At 53.6% G+C, this 19,253-nt stretch overlaps 2 protein-coding genes across 5 annotated transcripts; one reads left to right on the forward strand and one right to left on the reverse strand.

Annotated features, from left to right (window-relative positions):
• Positions 1 to 101: 101 nt before the first annotated feature.
• Positions 102 to 6,965, reverse strand: Taf1c (TATA-box binding protein associated factor, RNA polymerase I subunit C). Of its 4 annotated transcripts, XM_038312661.1 has the most exons (15): positions 6,861 to 6,965; positions 5,813 to 5,951; positions 4,904 to 4,985; positions 4,600 to 4,697; positions 4,438 to 4,527; positions 4,278 to 4,351; positions 3,603 to 3,841; positions 3,381 to 3,497; positions 3,157 to 3,274; positions 2,997 to 3,068; positions 2,711 to 2,846; positions 2,469 to 2,606; positions 1,869 to 2,043; positions 1,646 to 1,783; positions 102 to 1,566 (listed from the first exon to the last, which is right to left on the reverse strand). In XM_038312661.1, the coding sequence occupies exons 2-15, from the start codon at positions 5,948 to 5,950 to the stop codon at positions 656 to 658; spliced, it is 2,526 nt and encodes an 841-aa protein (XP_038168589.1). In that variant the 5' UTR covers position 5,951; positions 6,861 to 6,965; the 3' UTR covers positions 102 to 655. The 4 variants fall into 4 exon arrangements, with proteins under 4 accessions (XP_038168589.1, XP_038168590.1, XP_038168592.1 ...); XM_038312662.1 differs by lacking the exons at positions 5,813 to 5,951; positions 6,861 to 6,965 and adding an exon at positions 5,531 to 5,552; XM_038312664.1 differs by lacking the exons at positions 4,438 to 4,527; positions 4,600 to 4,697; positions 4,904 to 4,985; positions 5,813 to 5,951; positions 6,861 to 6,965 and having other exon boundaries at positions 4,267 to 4,321.
• A 6,448-nt stretch (positions 6,966 to 13,413) lies between these two features.
• On the forward strand, positions 13,414 to 16,952 carry Adad2 (adenosine deaminase domain containing 2). Its single transcript, XM_038312197.1, has 10 exons — positions 13,414 to 13,765; positions 14,497 to 14,637; positions 14,999 to 15,046; positions 15,153 to 15,278; positions 15,362 to 15,512; positions 15,601 to 15,768; positions 15,873 to 16,102; positions 16,196 to 16,439; positions 16,640 to 16,760; positions 16,848 to 16,952. The coding sequence occupies exons 1-10, from the start codon at positions 13,414 to 13,416 to the stop codon at positions 16,950 to 16,952; spliced, it is 1,686 nt and encodes a 561-aa protein (XP_038168125.1).
• Positions 16,953 to 19,253: the final 2,301 nt, after the last annotated feature.

The following is a 19,253-nucleotide window of genomic DNA, read 5'->3' on the forward strand; positions in this document are numbered from 1 at the left end:
AACAGAGACTCCACCCACACCCTGTGCTGTGTGTATCCCCAAGGTGGAGGTAGCAGGGCTTTACACATCAGCATGGAAAGGCACTGAGACAAGATCTCTGCTCATATGACATCCGGCTCCCGGCTAGTGGATGGGTTTATTCGGTCCCTGAGCCAGAGTCAAAGCATCAACTCCTACAGAGCCCATGTGGACTGTCACAAACAGCCCCCGACAGTAGCTGCTGACCCACATGGGCCACCTCAGCCCCCAGCACCACTGTCCTTGAGGACAGGAGGCTAAGACTGGCACAAGGGCTCTACTTCCATCAGCTCCACTGATCTGAGATGCAGGGGGCAGGGGTGAAGCTGCCCTGGGAGGTGTAACCAGACCAGATCCCCAGCGCAGGAGCTGGCCCTGGCCACAGTCTGCTGCTGTTCCACGGAGCTCACACTGGATGAGTCCCCAGAGACTTGGGATAGGTGACCCCGAGGGAGCCTCTGTAGCCGGAGCTCTGGAATAACCTGCCATCAAACACACAAAACAGACTTGTTCCCCATTCCTTCAGCTGGGCACACTGTCCTTGGGAGGTAGAGGCTCTGTCCTGGAGACCGTACTGGCTGAGTTCGGTGCAAGGCTCCTGGATGAGGGCTAGGTTTTCAGGCATGGCTGTCCACACTCAGAAGCCCATCCGTGACTTCTTCTGGGGAGGATGGGAGCCAGACAGGACAGGTGCCTGCCGCCTCAAAGGCATGGCCCGGAGGCTGGAAGCCTGGGAAGGAGGTGTAGCCACAGGTCCTGGAGTGTCCTTCTGAAGTGGCACCTTGGCCATGTAGTCCTGGAGTGTCTGTTGACGTTCACGCTGCACACTTTCCGTCCACAGCTCCTGTGTCAACTCCTGGGAGGGCTGGGTCCCTGGGGGCTGGGGCCCAGCCTCTGAGGTAGAAAGGTTTTGGCTACAAGAGGGGCTGCTGGTATCCGGGATGTCCAAGTAGCTTGTGAGTGAGGAAGAAAAGGTGCTGGACAGCTGAGTCCGGCGCTTAGGCCGCTTGGTCTGTGTCTGGGACCCTGAGGTCTGACCTCGGTGCCCTTTCCACCAGGCAGCTACCCCATTTTCCCAGGCTTCTGCCAAGCGCTCAGTGAGCTCATCCTGCTGGCTGCACTGAGGTGCAGGGGGTGGCTCTGCCCTGGGGAGTGTACCCAGATCCTCAGGTCGCAAGAGCTGTCCCTTGGCCATGGCTGCTCGGAGCTTCTGTGACATGGGCTGGCTTTTCTGCTGCTCCATGTGGCCCAAAAAACGGCGGTGGGAAAAGGTGGGGGCAGCCCACACTGGACAAGTAGGGGACAGCTCCATCAGGGCTTCCGCCCAACGGCTGCAGCGGACACTGGCCTGAGGGGTCCAAGAGGACTGATCCATAGGTGCTGTTGCCTTGGGTGCAGGGCCCTCTGGTGCTGGGTGATCCAGTGATCCTTCTCCAAGACTGGAGGCTGACTGGAGGCGTAGGTGCTGGTAGAAGATGTCTCCAGCTGCCGAGAGCTGGAAGAGCAGCAGCGTCGGGACAGAGGCACAGGGTGGAGCAGCAGCCAGACCTAGACAGGGAGGGAGAAGAGCTATAGGGCCTGGCAGCACCTCCCCACAGCAGCCCCGAGCCCCTTCTGCCCATCGCACCTATGACTGGTGCCTCCAGACGCTCCTGCAGCTGCTGCTGCCTCCTGGGTTCCAGTAGGGGAAAGGCGGAGAGGGAGTCGACGATGGAGGGCAGAGACTGAGGAGGCCCTGCCAGCTGGGGCATGGAGGGGCCCTCTCCTGGAGGAAGGACAGAGAGCTAGGTATACCAGCCCCAGCCCCAGCCCCAGCCTGTCTCCATGAGCCTCCCTCCCTCCTGGCTGACCTGTTATATGCAGCAGCTGAAGTTGTCCACCCTGGCCCCCCAGTAGCAGGGGCCGTGGGAAGCCAGGGCTAGCTGGAGGTAGCAGGCGAGCAAACAGGGGAGAAGATGGCAGACCATGGTCCCACTTGAGCATTGGCACCAGGGGGAGGCGCTCATCCATCAGGTAGATCGAGAACTGAAGAAGGAAGAGAGGTGGGCATGGCTGATGCCTGGCACCAGTCTTCCAATAACCCTTTCTAACCCAACACCCAGAGGAGGGCCCTCCCATCAGCCTTCAAGTCCTGCTCAACTTGGCCTACCAAATCTGGAACATGTACTTCCTAGGCATGCAGCACTATCCCAGAAGGGTTCTCATTAGAGGCATGAAGAAAACTTTGCCCCCAGTGGAAGACTCTTGTGCCACCTGGGAGCCTGAGCGAGCTACAGTCACCTTCTGCCTCCTCCCACGTTCTCATCTGATTCTGCAGATGACCCAGTTTGCTTGTCCTAGTGAGATGCATAGGGACCCAACACTCCCAGATTCCTATGGCTGTGCATCAGGCCTGCTGGCAGCAGCTCTGGAGAAGGCTGAGTCAGCCCAGGGAGGAGGCTGCTGCTCACTTGGGTGCAGATTAGATGCAGAGGAGTACAGGTGGTACCCGGCTGCCCAAGGTACTGGGCAAGCAGCACCCGCTCTCCTTTCTGGCAAGCGGCCTCAGCTCCGGCACGGAACAGCAGCAGCCCACAGCCTGGGGGTCCCTAGAGAGAGTACAGCATGGTCAGCCAGAGTCTCAGGCTGAAGATGGGCCTCCTGCAGCCCATCACTTCCGACTCTCTTGCTTCTTGCCCCCTCACACCAGTACCTGAATATCAACCATCTTCACACCTGTGCGGTCACCCACGGTCAGCACCCGGGGGTGGGCAGTGAAGTCTGCCCAGCGCCAGGGAGAAGGATCACGAAAGGCAAGCGTCTCAGGGTCCTTGTAGACTAGCTGCAGCCTTGAGGAGGAAGGCAGGTCATGGGTGTGGTCCTGGTGGGGCTTGGGGTTACAAGGGTGTTGAGGGGGGATGGAGGGAAAGAGGACTGAGCCATGGAGAAGGCCATAGTACTGCTTTGGGGTGGAAGGTTTCAGGGGAAAGGGAAATTACCCATCTTGTGGGGTCCACAGACATACAGTTCCAGAACGGCTGCAGATAGCCATCTCTCCTGGCAGGTGAGGGCTGCAGGACACAGGGTGCTGTGTTAAGATCCAGCAACCCAGCCCTTCTTCCAGCCCCTTGTCCTTGCCAGGAGGCCAACATCTCTCACCTGAGGCTAACACCAGTGGCCCCCTTTTCCACCTGCAGCACCTTCAGGGGTGCTGGCGGCCCTTGCTTGTCAGTCTTCCACATGGCACAGTGGTAGTCAGAGCGGACAGCCAGGAATGCTGGGGAGGACAGAAAGGTTAGGCTTGCAGTGTATGTACGGCGGGGTGGTAAACAGCTAGACAAGAGGGAAGAAGGGGAGGAAGGAAGAAGGGGAAGGAATCTCACTTTCTCCCTGGACAGTGCTGGTCACCACCTGCCGTACAGGTCCCCGCAGCTGGATATGCCCAGGGTCCTCAAAGACCCGGGGATTGCCACCTGAGTTCACACTGACCTCCTGGAAATCTGAGCCCCTGGTTAAGGATCGGGATGCACTCTGGTCACCCATCTCACACTTCCCCTGGACCACTGTGGATGGTCTCAGGATCCCCACCAAATGAGAAAGGATACACAGCTTGTCCAGGGCACCTCCACTAGGGTAGACCAGCTGTCCAACCCGTGCTGTCCTTCCAGGGAGCCAGGCCAAGGCACCCCCAGTGAAGGCCTCATCCAGCAGCAACTGCTCCCACCGCAGAGCCAGCTCTTCATGCAGCAGCCTGCCCAGAAGCATGGACACTGACCTGCTCAGGACAGGACCCCCAAGGATGGAGAAGCGACGGAGCCGGTGGCTAAGGAAAGCCCAAGGACACCTGGGACAGAGCAGCAGAGGATGGCACTGGGACAGCGAAGGACAAGCAGACAGCCTCTGTCATAACTACCTAGAATACACCCTACCCAGTTCCTGGAACCCAAACCCTCCTAGCGAGTGGCCCACAGACAGCTGAGGCTCCAGCCAGGCCAACGAGTCTTTTCTATGATTTGTGCTACTTCAGGCACTCACTCCTTGGAATAAGAAGCCATCCTGTTGCTACCTGAATTAAGTCAGTCAGAGGGAAGTGGATGGGAAAACAGAGAGCCCTGACAGCACTCTGAACACCTGGATGTGGCTGTGCCTAAGATCCACCAAGCTGCCTGGAGCGGGGGATTGTGTGAACTCCCTCATGACCTTGGTCTGTGTCCCAGATCCTTCCACATTCCCACCACCAGCCAGGCCTATCCATGGCTACTTTCTCACTGGCTACTTGCCCCCAGGGCTGGTGTCCACCGAGGTCCTGAAGCAGCCTCTTCACGCTGACTATGGTCATCTTTTTCGAGTAGCCCTGCAGGGAAGGCCTGTCAGGTTTGCAACCCCGGGACCCACCAGGGAGGCGGCCGACCCTTTACCCAGCCAATGGCACTTACTTACCTTGTTTCCCTCCAATCTGAAGTTCTCCAGCATGAGCCTTCCCAGGGGTGCAAAGGCTATGTCCCCATGGTCCCACAGGAAGCGGCTAAGCTGTGGGGGAATGGCTGTGTCACTCAGCACAGCCCAGGCTGTGCAGCACAATCCCACCCAGGGACCACTCACCTGCTCAGTGACATCCAGCCCAACTTGAGGTCGGAACTGGTAGCGGTGACCTCCCCGGAAAAGGAGGTCCCGAGGGGTCATGCCAGGTTCCCAGGGATCTAAGGGAAGAGAGAGGTCAGAATCTGAGAAGGCATGGGAACGCAATAGTATCTGTAGGTATCCAGGGCCTAGAATACCTCTCTCTCTCTCTCTCTCTCTCTCTCTCTCTCTCTCTCTCTCTCTCTCTCTCTCTCTCTCTCTGTGTGTGTGTGTGGGGGGGCGGAGGGCTGAGGTCCTTGGAGGGAGCCCAGAAAGAGGCCCTTACCAGGACCAGGAGGCAGCAAGGGGAGGGGTCCTGGTGTCGTTGGCTCCCACAGCAGGTTCTTGACCAATGGCACTGTCCGGTCCTAGGGGAATAGGACAGCTATAGCACGGCAGGGGTGCACTTCCAGGCTACAATTCACTCGCTCCTAGTGACAGCTCTGCGAAGCTGCTCACTTCACTGATGTAGAAAAAGAAGCATGAGGTTGCTGTCCCTTGCCCCAGGTGAGAGTCAGTCAGGAGAAGGCATGGATTCAAACCTAGGCAGCCACCTCCGGAATCTGTATTCTGAACGCCAATTGCACCAGCTTCCAGAGAAGGAAGCATTACTGCCCGTCTGGAGCCCACTGTGCTCTAACTTGGTTACTCACTTAAGAGTCCCACTATCCAGCAGGCTAGCGAGGCTCGCGGCAGGCACCAGCAAGGCTCCCCTGTCACACAGGTCCAAGAACACCCCCCTCTCTCAACACCCCCTCTTTGACCCCCTCTTCTGTAAGTACTCAGTTCTACAAGGCAGCTGGGCAGCTAACAATGTCCCTCCCAAGATGCCGGCAGTTCCTGCCATTCCACTGGTCCAGCAGAGCCGAGGCCACACTATACCCGGTCTACATGTTGGTACAAGCTCTCCCACCTGAGCTGGCAGTTCCTGAGGAAGGGTTGCCTAAGTTCTCCACGCTGGGCTGTAAGGACCCTGGCATAGAAACACCGGCCAATAAATACCTGCTGAACCTGGGGAGGGAGACGGAGAAGAGAGGAATCACAGGCTCTCTTGAGTGACCCTCTCTGGATAGTAGGGTGGTCTGGGGACACCAGGAGCAGCACCTGCCTGGCACTCTTTCCCAAACCTGTGCCACTGGGTGTGACGGATGTGGGGGGAACACGACCAAAGGAAGGGCCCTATTTCAATTCTCACCTTGCAGTTCGGGGGCTGAGACCCAGGCATGGTGAGTGCATCTCTCCAGCTGCACATGAAGGACAGGTCAGGGCCGTCAGTCATGCCAAGAGGACCAGTCATAAACAATGAGGGGCGGAGGGAGCTGGGGAAATCCATCCTGGAGAGAAGGGATCTATCATCACACACACGCCTTCATTAGAAGTCTGAACGGTGCCTCAGGGGAGGTAAAAACCAGACTCTGTAACCTAATGCCAGGGAGTAAGGGCCTCAGGAAAACTGCTCAGTCCCCCATCACAGGGGAGGGCATTGATGGACAGGTGAGATCTTTCTAAGGGTAGTCAGGGCAAGAGGTCTGCACATCTGGGTGGAGGGTTCAGGGAGAATGACCAGTGAGTGTAAAAGGCTCTGAGGCACGGAAAACGCCAGAGAGAAAGACAGCCACAGGGCATACATAAGAGTGTGTGGAGAAAGCCGTGGGATAATCGCCCTGCATGATAGTGGCAGGGCAGACGAGGCTCCACCCCTCTGGGGACAAGGGCTGCTTATTATTCCTGTCTTCCCACTCATAGGCTTCTCTGAAAACGCCCGTGGATCGAATAAAAGTAGGAACTCTCTAGAACGGCAGTTCTCAACCCTCTTTCACATGGGCCGCCTAAGGCCGTAAGAAAACACCGATATTTACATTACCATTCATAGCAGCGAAATTCCAATTATGGGGTAGCAACGAAAATAACTTTAGGGCTGGGGCGCACTACAACTGTACTGCAGGGTCGCGCTAGAAGCATTAGCTGCTATTCGGCCCACGTTTTTAGAAAACTTAAATTGAACACCAGCAACAAGAGCACCTCCTGAACACTAGCGCCTGCTGGGTGCGGAATAAAGGCCCGGAATTTGAGGCGTCTGAGGAGTCGGTGTGGGGCCCCGGCCGCGAGACCTCCCTCCCTCATGGCAAACGACCTGGACGCTTGGAGCCCGCCTGCCGCGGGTCTCTGTAGCCACGCGGAACCGCCACGTGCTCACGTCACTCCCGCGCGCAGACCATGCTGTTTCCCGGCGACAGTCTCACCTGATCCGGGAGCCAAAAAGGAGCCGGAGCGTCACTCATCAGTTCCTCAGTCCTGAAGGCTGGAGACTCCACAGCCGCACATAACTGTTTTCCGGACCAGGCCGGAAGTGCTCCCGAGACACAGGAAATCCCGCCCTCAGCAAGGCCTCCCAGCGTCTTCCAGCGCCACCTGCCTGGCGGACAAGGGATTGGCGTGGTCGTGGCGCCTGAGGTGTTGCGTTCGTGCCGGTGTTGGCTGATCCTGCCTTTGCTTCATTAACTTCCTATCTCATAGAAGTGTTGTGAAGCTTAAACTGATTCGCTCAGCAAGCACCGAGCACCCCCTATTAGCCACGCACTGAATTTATTGGCCGTAAATCCGAAATCTGCTTTTACAGATACGGCTGGACTGGCTTGTAGTTCTCAAACTCCAATGTGCACCTGGGTGCTTTGAGGGACACGTTCAAACTCAGAGGCACCGAGTTCTGGACTCTGCCTGTAAATTGCCTTTCACATCAAATTTAGGATGCGTGGCTTTGCTCACTGACCACTTTCGTCCATACACCTGGAATTCAAGAATGTCTTCAAAGAGGTTTTTTTTTTGGGGGGGGGGGGGCGAGGAGCTGGGGGGGGGGGGGGTTCGAGACAGGGTTTCACTGTAGCTTTGGGGCCTGTCCTGGAACTCATGCTGTAGACCAGGCTGGCCTCGAACTCACAGATTCGCCTATCTCTGCCTCTCGGGTGCTGGGATAAAAGGCGTGCACCACCACTGCCCGGCTTGAGACCTAACATAGATCCTCCAGCTTCACTGTAACCTCCCCACCTGGAGTTCCCTCCAGTGTGTTTGAAAACTGCTTTGGGTCATGATTTTCTTTGTTCTGGAACTAGTACAACTTCATAAATCTGCCTCCTCGGTGTAGCAGGTTATCCAGGGAATGTGTTTCTGGGTGTGTTAATCGGGGTTCTCGAAAGTAACAGAACTGATTGATGAATATAGAATAGAGGAGATTTTATTAGATTGGCTTACAGCTGTGATCTGGGTAGTCCAAAAATGCTGTCTCATGACCAAAAAGGTGAGAATCTGGTAGTTGGCCGGTTCATGAAGCTGGATGTCTCAGCAATCCCAGTCGGCTGCTGGAGTCCTGGTTGATTCCTGGAGGGCTGCTGATTGTCAGTCTATGCTGGAATCCCAAAGAAGTTGGTTCAAATGCTGGCCAAGGAATGCCTCAGCAATGGCATAAATAAATAAGTGGTCTTGCCAGAGATAGTGAGGGCAAGAAAGCAAAAAAAAAATCAAAGTTTCTTTTTTTCACATCCTTTTATCTGTACTGCTGCCAGGAGGCGTGACCCAGATTTAGGGTAGATCTTCCTTCTTCAAATAATCTGATTAAGAAAATCCCTCACAGGGGTGCCCAGCAGTTTAGGTCTCAGTTGATTCTAAATATTCAGTTGACGACCAATTTTAGTCATCACGTGCGACCATGCTCATTTATGTTTATCTGAAGAGTAAGCTATCATCTATTCTCCACGTCAGAGAGGTGAGGGCTGAGCTTGAGGCGACGTCTTTCCCATTACCAGGTAATACAGGAATTCCCTGCCTGTGGCTTTAGCACCACTGTCCAATCAAAAACTAGCATCATTCTCCTTGCAGCTTAAGTGTACACCGGAGCCACTGGAGACATGCTAAAACAGTTGGCTGGGCCCACTTGAGTTTTTAGCTTAGTGGGTCTGGGATAGCACTGCTGACCCATAGCCCACACTCCGAGAGCCATAGTTTCACAGGGTCAGTTCGCACCAGGTAGTAGTTAATCCCAGCAACGGGAAGACAAAGGCAGACAGATCTCTGAGTTTGAGGCCAACCTGGTCTATAGAGCCAGTTAGCACAGCAACCAGGGCTATACAGAGAAACCCTGTCTCAAAAAAAATAAGAAAAACAGCAACAACAAAAAAGAATTACCAATGTGTAAGGTGTATGGGGAAGTGGAAGCTCAGTTGGGAGGATGATGGCTTAGCATGCACAAAGCCCTGGGTTCGAGTTCCAGCACCACTTAAGTGAGTGGTAGCCCACACCTGTAATTCCAGCAATCTTCAGAAGAGGCAGGGGGACCAGAAGTTCAAGGACATTCTTGGCTACTTAATAAGTTGGGAAGCCAGAATGGAATACATGAGGCCCTGTTTTTTTTTTTTTTTAAATCAATTTGCGGATTGTCAACTTCCATCTATACAGTTTGTGTTTGGAAGGTGCCTGGAATGGGATGGCCCCTTTCCACCTTCCCTTTCATAAGCACAGTCATCACTGTCCCTCATGGAGTGCTGCCCTAGAATAGGTGCCAAGCTGGAAGGAGCTGGGAGACAGCAGATGCCCTGCAGGAGGCCCTGGAAGAAAGCTCCTTTAAGAGATGAGAATAGGCTGGGTGGTGGTGGCACTCACCTTTACTCCCAACACTCAGGAGGCAGAGGCAGACGGATCTCTGTGGGTTCGAGGCCAGCTACAGAGAAACCCTGCCTCGAAAGACCAGAGAGAGAGAGAGAGTGAGTGAGTGAGAGAGAGAGAGAGAGAGAGAGAGAGAGAGAGAGGAAGCAGGAGGAGGAGGAGGATAGGAGAACGAGGAAGGGCTTCGTGAGATGAGGGGGTCTGTGTCTTCATTGAGTGCCGCTCATGGGGTGTGTGTCACTCCCCAGGAGTCTGTACCCATTCACTTCAATAAAGAAGACAGTGGAGGCCCAAAGAAATTATCCTCTTGAAGTTCAGCCCAGTGAACCAATAAGTTCATTGGAGTTATTTATAGGTGTGTGAATGATCCCCCAAACAGCTGTGCTACCCAAAAGCCCCACTGAAGCATAGACACATAGATAGGAGCCCCCACCCTTTAGTCACCCCTCCATCTACTATAGACACTCCAGCACCTGCCGAGACACTCTGCAGCTGGGCAGGACTGTGTGCAGCTGGGATAAGAGGGGAGGGAAGAGCTACAATGTCAGAAGAGGGCCTCTTTCTATTAGGCTTGATCTAGGGAGGGTCACATGTAGGTGTGCACAGCTGGTCTCCTCAAGATGGAAATGGTCATATCGTTGTGATTTTTTGAAAAGAGAGAGAAAGACGCCACGCGACAGAACTCACGTGGAAGGGTCTTTTATTAGGGGAAAGGGAACATAAAAAGGGAAAAGGCCAGGGGGGAGACCAGCTTCTGGGGACAGAAGCAGCAGAAGAGAAGAGAAAGATACACAGAGAGAGGCAGGCAGAGAGGCAGAGAATTAGAGGGGAGGGGGGGAGAGAGAGGAAGGGGAGAAAGAGAAGGAGAGAGAAATGGGAGGTAGGCAAGGCCTACCCTTTTTGTTTCTGTTTTTTGTTTGTTTGTTTGTTTTTCTCGACAGGGTTTCTTTGTAGCTTTGAACCTGTCCTGGAACTAGCTCTTGTAGCTGGCCCCGAACTCACAGAGATTGCTTCTGCCTCCCAAGTGCTGGGATTAAATGCATTATGCCACCACCACCCAGCAAGGCCCACCTTTTAAAAGGGAACGAATGTAGTGAATGTGCACAGGGGTGCTCTTAGTGGCTGCAGCTGAGGACATATTGAAAGACCCTAATTTATAGGGTTCAGGGAAGGATCCCCCAGATTCAATAAGCCACGCCAATGGATGCAAACAGCAAGAGGATTCTTTAATGTCGAAGGCACCAACGAGGGACTCACTACTCCAGTGAGAATGAGCCCCTTGGTATTTTTCCAGCAAGCATTTATAGGGTCTCAGGGTTACATAACAGGGAACCATAGCAACAGCAACATCATTGGTCAACTCAAATTAACATATGGGGGAGGTCAACATCAGGACAAAAACAAGTCTAACAGGATAAAAACAAGTGCATTTCCTTTTGGTAGAAATGGTCCACAGCACTAACTGGTAAGGCTATTGTACAGTATACTGTCAGTATTCTCTGGTTCAGCATACCTTATAGTTCGTATATAACCTGTATTAATTATATAGATTGTGCACTTAAAGCTGTTAACAAGTTGTCAGAACCTTAAGAACAAAAACAAGTCTAAATTAAGCCAGTTTTCAGCCAGTTTCTGCCTCCCGAGCTTTGATACACAAAAGACTGGGTGTTTTTCTCAAGACTACTCCTGCCACCCACAGATATCCTGTTTTTGCCTCCTTGGCAGGTGCAGCTGATCTCAAGGCTGCTTCTGCCGCTCATAGGTATCCTGTTTTTCCCTAGTTGATCACAAAAACATCTTAAGATGGAGACTAGGGTTGGGGTCTTTCAATATCTTATCAGCACCCCAAAGGCCAGGCCAGTACTGACACCTGATTACTAACACATACCATGCCCAGAGAACTGTATTCCACAACACAAGGGCCTATTCAGCATGCACGGTCTTGTACAGTCTTCTGTAGATATGTTATAGTTGCACAAGTCTTCTCAAAAAAAAAAAAAAAAGAAAAGAAAAAAGAAAATCCCATCAGTCCTGTTGCTCCATTTCATGGACACTTTGACCGATTGGTTAGGTCACAGCTTTCTCATTTCTCAAGCTTAGAAACAGAATTTAGAAGTCAAGGGCAGAATTCGTCTGTCTGGCACAACCCCCAACATGTCCCAAACACTGAGTCAGACAAGGGAAGAAAGATGAGGTGGTTCTCTCAGGGCAGTGTCTGCATACTTACTCAAATTGAAAACTGACATCAGACTGCTCCGGAGAGAATGCGAGTCTGGCTTGGCAGACAGGTTTGCCCCTGAAGAACAGCCTTGCCAATGAGGTCATCTGAATATGCATTCTTCATAAGTGAAAAGACCTAAGGCAGCATTGCTATAGTTTAGGTGACACAGATTTAAAAGAGTGTTTATAACATAATAAAAAACAAGGCATTTTTGCCAACAACTTTGGGATTAAGAATTGGGCTACAGAGTTCTTTAAAAATTATTTTAGGGTGCACATATGCAAAAAACACTTCAGACTCCTCATTTTGAGACAAGGCCCTGCTGTATAGCTCAGGTGGCCTCAATCCTCTGAGTGCTGGGATCAGCTGTGTAGGCCTACACAAAGCCTAAAGATCACATAAGTCAGGTCCCTGGCTCCCGCTCTGAGCCGTCACAGAGAATCTAACACAATACAATTCCTTACAGTTCCAGAGGTCAGAGGTCCAACAGGGACCCAACTGGACCCAAACCACTGTGTGAGCAGAGACTTCTGGAGAAGGGGGAGAGCCCTGTGCTTTGCCTTTTCCAGATTCTGGAAGCTTCCTGCATTTCATGGCACATGCCCACTCCACCTTCAAGCTAACAATGGCTGCTTGACTCTTCATGATACTACAATTCTCTTCCAGTAAGGATTGTTGTGGCTACACTGGGCTGGCCTGGGTAATCCAAGATATATTCTTTTAAAGTCAACGGATTAGGTGGGTGGTGGTGGCACACACCTTTAATCCCAGCATTTAAGAGACAGAGGCAAGAGGATCTCAGTGAATTCGAGGCCAGCCCGGTCTACAGAGTGAGTTCCAGGACAGCAAGGACTGTATCACAGAGATATTCTGTCTTGAAACAAACAAACAGAAAACCACACAAGCCTGCAATGTCTAACCTGGTCAAATATTTATGTAGTTCTAAGCCACTGGCATCACTTTCCAAAGCTGGTATTATGTAAATTGCCCACACCTCTGCCTTCATTTTATTTTTTTTTCATCCCCCTTCTCTTTAATCCCCTCACTTAAAATTCCATTTCTGTGTATGTGTGTGAGTGAACATGTCACAGTAGGTGTGTGGAGATCACAGTAAACTTCTGGCAAATTGAGTCTTTGTGTTCAACATGTGGGCCCCTGGGAATTGAACTCAGGTCCCTGGACTTAGAGGCAAATGCCTGCTGAGCCATCTTGCCAGCCACTCCCACTCGTTTTAAATAACTGACATCTTTTTTTTTTTTGTTTGTTTTTTGTTTTTTTTTTGTTTTTCGAGACAGGGTTTCTCTGTGGCTTTGGAGCCTGTCCTGGAACTAGCTCTTGTAGACCAGGCTGGTCTCGAACTCACAGAGATCCGCCTGCCTCTGCCTCCCGAGTGCTGGGATTAAAGGCGTGCGCCACCATCGCCCGGCCAATAACTGACATCTTTTGATATTTTCCAACCTCAACGCAAGTCCCTTTTGGGAGGGGGAGATAGGGAAGGGCTAATCTGGGGCTAGCTCACACTTTTGTTTGACTTCAAGAAGGCCCAGCGGAAGTTTTAAAGCCCCAATCCAGGCTGTGCAAGGAACAAGGACTCCCGTTTCTGGAAGGGGGCAAGTACAGGTTGTGGCCTGGGTGGTAAGCCTGCAAACACTCAGCCTTCCACTCCCACGGGTCAAGAGCAGAGGCTGATATAGTGCGTGCCCTCACAAGACCTGCCCTCGTGCTGCAAGTTGGCGGGTGGCGGGTAGGAGTCCAAGCCGCAGCGCTAGGAAACAGGCTTCCCCATTGGCTAATCGCAGCATCCATCACAGCGCCGCAGTCTGTCATTGGCCGGCTCCAGGCAGAGGCGGAGTTCATGATCAGCTCCTTGCCACGTGCCCCCACGTGAAAAAGGGCACAGCACGAGTACTGGTCCGGCCATGGCGAGCGTGGACGACGGTGGGCGCAGGAAGCCTCGACTGGCAGCATCGCTGCAGATCAGCCCCGGACCCTGGAAGCCCTCGGGAGGCCAGGAGCCCACGGAGGCTGGGGACGAGGCACCTGAAACCCCTGAGCCTGGGGTGGCTAACGAGCAGGAGGCCCGCGGGGAGGCCCGTAAGGCCCCGGGGGACTCGGTCCTGCGCGCAGGGCCCGCAGGCATCTTCCCTATGGCTGCCCGGGTACTCAGCCTTCTGCCCAAGGACCCGTCCCCAGTCCAGGCGGTGGCCCTGCTCACCCAGTGCGTGGCTAACCTAGGCATATCTCTGACCTTCCTGGAGGACCAGACTACAGGTGGGACCTGGGGCAGGTGTGTTTGTTAGAGGGTGAAGGAGCTACTGATTAATGCAGTATGGTCAGTACAAAGGAGCAAGGCAAAGAGCGTGAACAATATGATGCCTTCAAGGCTACAGCTAAGCAAACATCTCCATGGGCTACCCCAGGTGAAAAGGGCCAGTTTCGTGCAATCATAGTTGCCTGTGTTGGAGACTGAGCCTTGCTGATGGCGAGTGCTACTTTCCCAAAGGGCTGCACACACCTGAAGGAACTTAAGTGTGCTCTTATCCTTTGATCGGATGGGATTGTTTTTTTAACCTGCTATTACACCTGAGATGATAGTGTTGAGCAGAAAGATCTTTTAAGAGGAGGGGCCCTGGTGGAGAAAAATAAAAGGCCGAGTCTTGTGGCTGTCCCATATGGGGTGGGGGACGTCCTTCTGGGTCCTTTCCTTCCTCCCCCAAAGTGCCAGTCCTTCCTGTCATTCATGCTTGTTCCAGAAAGTCCTGTGAAAGCCAGGTTGAGTTCGCAATGGGGATAGCATGGAGAGACACACACCACCTGCTGTCTGAAGAGTCCCCTCGTAGTGTGCTAGTACCTCTTTATTGATCTGGTTGGCATCTGTTGTCAGGTGTCAAGAGGAGGCGTAAGGGAAAGGAGGAGGCTAAGGTTGATAAATCCCTACTGGAAGTGGTTGAGCTGGGGCCGAAGGCCAGGAGACTCCTCCTTCCTTAAGATTTCTTCCCCAGGTCCGAGCTCCTCATTCTCCGTGTGTGCAGAACTGGATGGGTTGGTCTGTCCTGCGGGAACAGGGAGAAGCAAGTTGGAAGCCAAACAGCAGGCAGCACTCTCTGCCCTTCAGTATATCCGGAAGCATCTGGAAAAACCAGGTAGCCAAGGCCCAACTGGGGTGAGCAACTGGGTGTGTGTGTGGTGGGGGTGTTGGGGTGTGTATGTGGGGGTGACTGGTGGGGTGTGTATGTGGTTGGAGGTTGGAGATGTGTGGGGTTGGAGTGTGTGAGGTGTTTGTGTATGGTGGGATGTGTGTGTGTGGCGTGTGAGGCGTATGTAGATCTACAGTCACATCTGGGCATCAGCATGGAGAAAGGTGCCACCTCTGCTCTGATGTTCCACACTGGAGCCAGGGAGCACAAGAGCAGCTGCTGGTGGAGACTTTGCCTCCTTTTTTTGGCCTCCCAAAGGATGAGAAGATCCGGCACCCATGCAACTAACTGCTCTTGTCTCTTTCAGAGCCCCCTGTGACGCCCCGCCAGTCTCTGCTTACCTCCCTCAGCATAGGTAGGTAGGCCCTTGGCGCAAAGCCTGGTGTCTGCTCTCAGGCAAGAGGGAAAAGTGGGGGGCGCATGGCTTGTGGGTCCTGCACTGTCCTCTGGTTATTGTGCAGAGAACATCCTGACCCATGAGCAGCGCTGTGCAGCTGTAGTCAGTGCCGGCTTGGACCGCCTGCTGAGTGACAGCTCACCGTACCAGGCCTGTAAAGGAACAGTGGCAGCAGTCGTCCTGGAGAGGGGTAGGATTTTCCCTGCCCCCACCCCAGCTCTGCCAACAAGCACTTAGGATCCTGGCCTAAGATTTCTGTCCCTTCCTGCACAGAGGTCCAAGGCACCATTGGTCACTCCAAAGAGACCTACGAGCTGGTGGCACTGGGCACAGGCAGCAGCAGCTGTGCTGGCTGGCTGGAGTTCTCAGGTCGAAGGCTCCATGACTGTCACGGTTTGGTTATTGCCCGCAGGGCCCTGCTGAGGTGAGGAACAGAGTGGTCAGGTGGGTTCTGCAGCAGGCAGGCTGCCTAGGATTATTATCCTACCCCACGCCCTGCCTGTCACTCCCAGGTTCTTCTTCAGACAGCTCCTGCTGGCCACACAGGGGGGTCCTAAGGGCAAGGAGCGGTCAGTGCTGGCCCCCCAACCTGGGCCTGGGCCCCCCTTCGCCCTCAAGTCAGGGGTCTTCCTGCACCTGTATGTGAGCAACACCCCCAAAGGGGCAGCCCACGATATCTAGTAAGTGTTGTAGCCTGGGAGTCCCTTGGTTTCATTGTGGGGGAATTGGGGTGTAAAGAGTGCCCTAACTCTAGGCTTCTGCCCCCTTCCCCTCCCCATCACAGCCTCCCACTGTCCTCAGAAGACAGTGTCCTGCACAGACCAGCCTTCCGCCTGCAGGCCCATGTCTGTGGGCAGCTGAAACCTGTATCCTATGTGGCTCCTGCCCTCCGTGATACCCATGTGGGCTGCCTCTCTGCCAGTGACAAGCTGGCACGTTGGGCCGTCCTTGGGCTGGGCGGTGGGCTGCTGGCCCACTTCCTGCCTCCACTCTATGCCACCAGTCTTGTCCTAGGTGAGGGGCACAAAGTGCTAGGGCAGAGAATGGACTCTGGGTGGTGCGGAGGATGTGGTGACTCAGGCCATGTCCTGTGCTTTCTGCCCACAGCTGACCCCTGCCATGACCCCCCAACTCTGAACAGGGCCATTCATTCCCGGCCTAAACTGGACAGTGACTTGGGGTCCTGTCTTCCCTGTCCATATGTCCGTACCACCTTGCACCTGTTTGCTGGGCCCCTAGTGGGCCCCTCTGACCCGGTGCCCAGCACCTGCCATGGCCTCAGCCTCAACTGGAGCCTGGGGGATCCTGACATCGAAGTTGTTGATGTGGCCACCGGACGCGTGAAGACTGAGTGAGGAGGGCCCTGTGGGACTGAGCCTTAGCAGGGAGCTCATGGGTAGGGAACCCTGTCCCCTGACTCACAAGGCAAGAGCACTGTGGTAACTGGGGCCTCCTGTGACTCTGGTAATACAGGCCCTGAGTAGGAGAGTGTGAATGGCGTGGGTAGGCCTGCCTGCTCTTTCCCAGTGACCCCTGTGTGTCCTTTCTCAGGGCCAGCATGGGGCCGCCCTCCCGCCTCTGCAAAGCGGCCTTTCTTGCGGCGTTCCGCCAGGTTGCCAGCGCTCTGGAGAAGCCCGAACTCCTTTCTCTGAAGACCTATGAGGCTGCCAAGGTAGGCGTCTCTTCTCTCCAGCCCTTTCCTCTCCCCCAAACCCTCTCAACAGATACCTCACTCACCCTGTCTCCTCCCTGCCCCCAGGCTGTGCCCTACAGGGAAGCTCGCCAGCAGCTCTCTCTCCTCCTGGACATGCAGGGGCTGGGGGCCTGGCCCTCAAAGCCACTGGTGGGTAAATTCAGGCACTGATCAGACTCCGAGGGAAAAGGATCCGAGTGGACTTGGACCTCACAATGGGAGGACGTACTGGGAGCCTAGCAAGGGGAGGTGGAGAGCATAGTGGGGTGAGGGCAAGGCTAATGGGGGGGGGGGTCCTAAAACACCCAATGGTTGAAGAATGGAAGTTCTTGTATGTCTAGTTTGAATAAAGAATTGTTCTCTTGTGGTCTGTTGTTTGGGTGTATTGAGGTAGTGGGTCATTGTGGGGAGCCTTTCAATGCCACCACAGGTGGGTACTCACTCAGACCCTGCCCTCCAGAACTCCAGTTAGCACACCCGAAACCAGACTTGGTAGGGCCAAATGCTGGGGCAGGAGGCCAGGGTGGGAGCGTTTCCTTGCCTGTGAGGCCTGAATCCCTTCCCTTCCAAGGCTTAGGCAGGGAACTAGGAACATATGGGTCCTGTCATCTAGTCAGAGGCATCTCTTGTGGTGTTCTGTGGGTTAAGTGCCCATGTTGAAGGGTGCAGGGTGGCAGCAGACACCAGGAGTCCTTCTTCTGGGACACTTGGCTGCAGAAGCCCCCTGCCCACTGGAGAAGCCAGCACTTTTGGGTTTCAGGGTGAACGCTGCTTCCTCCCCTCCAGGGTGTCACGGTGGATGCAGGAGGATGGGGAACACTGCAAATATGCCTGAAGATGCATCAGGGAACCAGGGGCCTTGTCACCCTGGGTAGGAGCACAGCAGCTTTGAAGTTTGGGGAGCTGGTATTGGTCCCGTACCCCCATTCTACAATCCAAAGTGCTTCGCATCCCTCTCCTTTCCCAGTCCTGGGTCAGAGTGCTGTCATAGAGGGGCCTAGTGAAGTTGATATCTAGTGTTCTGGGGGAACATGGCCAGCTAAGGGACACACTTGTGTCCTGGGCATCTAAAGCAGTTCTGAGGACCGGCATTTGACTTGGTGTGGGTGAAGAGGGACATGTGCGGGATATGGCTGAATGGAGCAGCAGTGCTAGATGGTATGAGCTGGCATTCTCAGATGTGGGCACAAGTGCTTTGGTTCCTGAGCCTTCAGACTGGGACCAGGGGCTTAGACTATTGGTACTCTAGCTTTGGGATTAAACTGAGCAGCCCAGGTATTCAGGTAGCCAATTAGATGACTCCCCAGCCTCCACAACAGTGTTGCCCATTCTGGCAACTCTGAGACTGTGTGTCTTGTTAGCCTCTTGTTCTCTCTGTTGACCATTAACGGATACAGAAGACTTCTACCAAGGCTGTTATTCAGGACCAGGCTGGTCTCTCCTCCCTGTGTCCCCATGGCCGGTCGCTGAGCCTGTGTATTTACTAGTAGACTTGCAAAGAGAGACACCAGTCCCTATGCCCACAGGTCACACATCTGCAGTCAAGCAGCGGCAGATCAAGATACCCATGGTAGAAAATCCATGTGTATCTAATGCATAGATTCCATTATTCCCTAGAGAAATTCTATTACAACCCAGCATGACAGCTACTTCTATACCCATCATACCTCACTCTGTATTACAGTTGATCCTGAGAGAAGCCGAAGCATGCAGGGGCAGAAACCATTCGGTAGAGCCATATGTCAGGTCTAGTTCCCACCATGCCAGACTGTGCATAAATTATACAGAACACCGTGATATATTTTAATATTTTTAGTTTAGCCGGGCAGTGGTGGCGCACGCCTTTAATCCCAGCACTCGGGAGGCAGAGGCAGGCGGATCTCTGTGAGTTCGAGACCAGCCTGGTCTACAAGAGCTAGTTCCAGGACAGGCTCCAAAGCCACAGATAAACCCTGTCTCAAAAAACCAATATATATATTTAGTTTAGATTGGTACAGAAAAGTTGATTGATTGGTGGATCCTCTTCCTTCCTTCCCACAACCCTCTGTCCACCTGTCGGTCTCATCCCCCCCCACCTCACCTCTGCCCCAGCCTCATTTTCTTTCCCTGTTGCTTGTATTTTGTTGCCTTTTTGTTTGTCTTAACCCTTCCCCTTTAATCCCTCTGGGATGGAAAATTTCCATAGTTACTAAGGAAATAAGTATGGTGATTGTCTCTAAAAAACCACATCCCTATAGACCAGCTGTACACCCTTGGATATTTACCCAGGAGTCTGAGTCCTCCCAAAGAGGGACATGCATGTCAGTGTTCATAGCTGTTCTCTTCACAACAGTCAGGAAATGGAGCCGGTCTATATGTCTGTCAACTGAGGACTGGACATAGACACAATGGAATTATGGATAGCTGGAAAGAACAAGGCAATGGCATTTGTAGGAAAATGGGTGGAACCGAGAGGTATTTTAAATGAAGTGT

This window comes from Arvicola amphibius, chromosome 15 (assembly GCF_903992535.2).
Source record: "Arvicola amphibius chromosome 15, mArvAmp1.2, whole genome shotgun sequence".
Lineage (NCBI taxonomy): Eukaryota > Metazoa > Chordata > Mammalia > Rodentia > Cricetidae > Arvicola > Arvicola amphibius.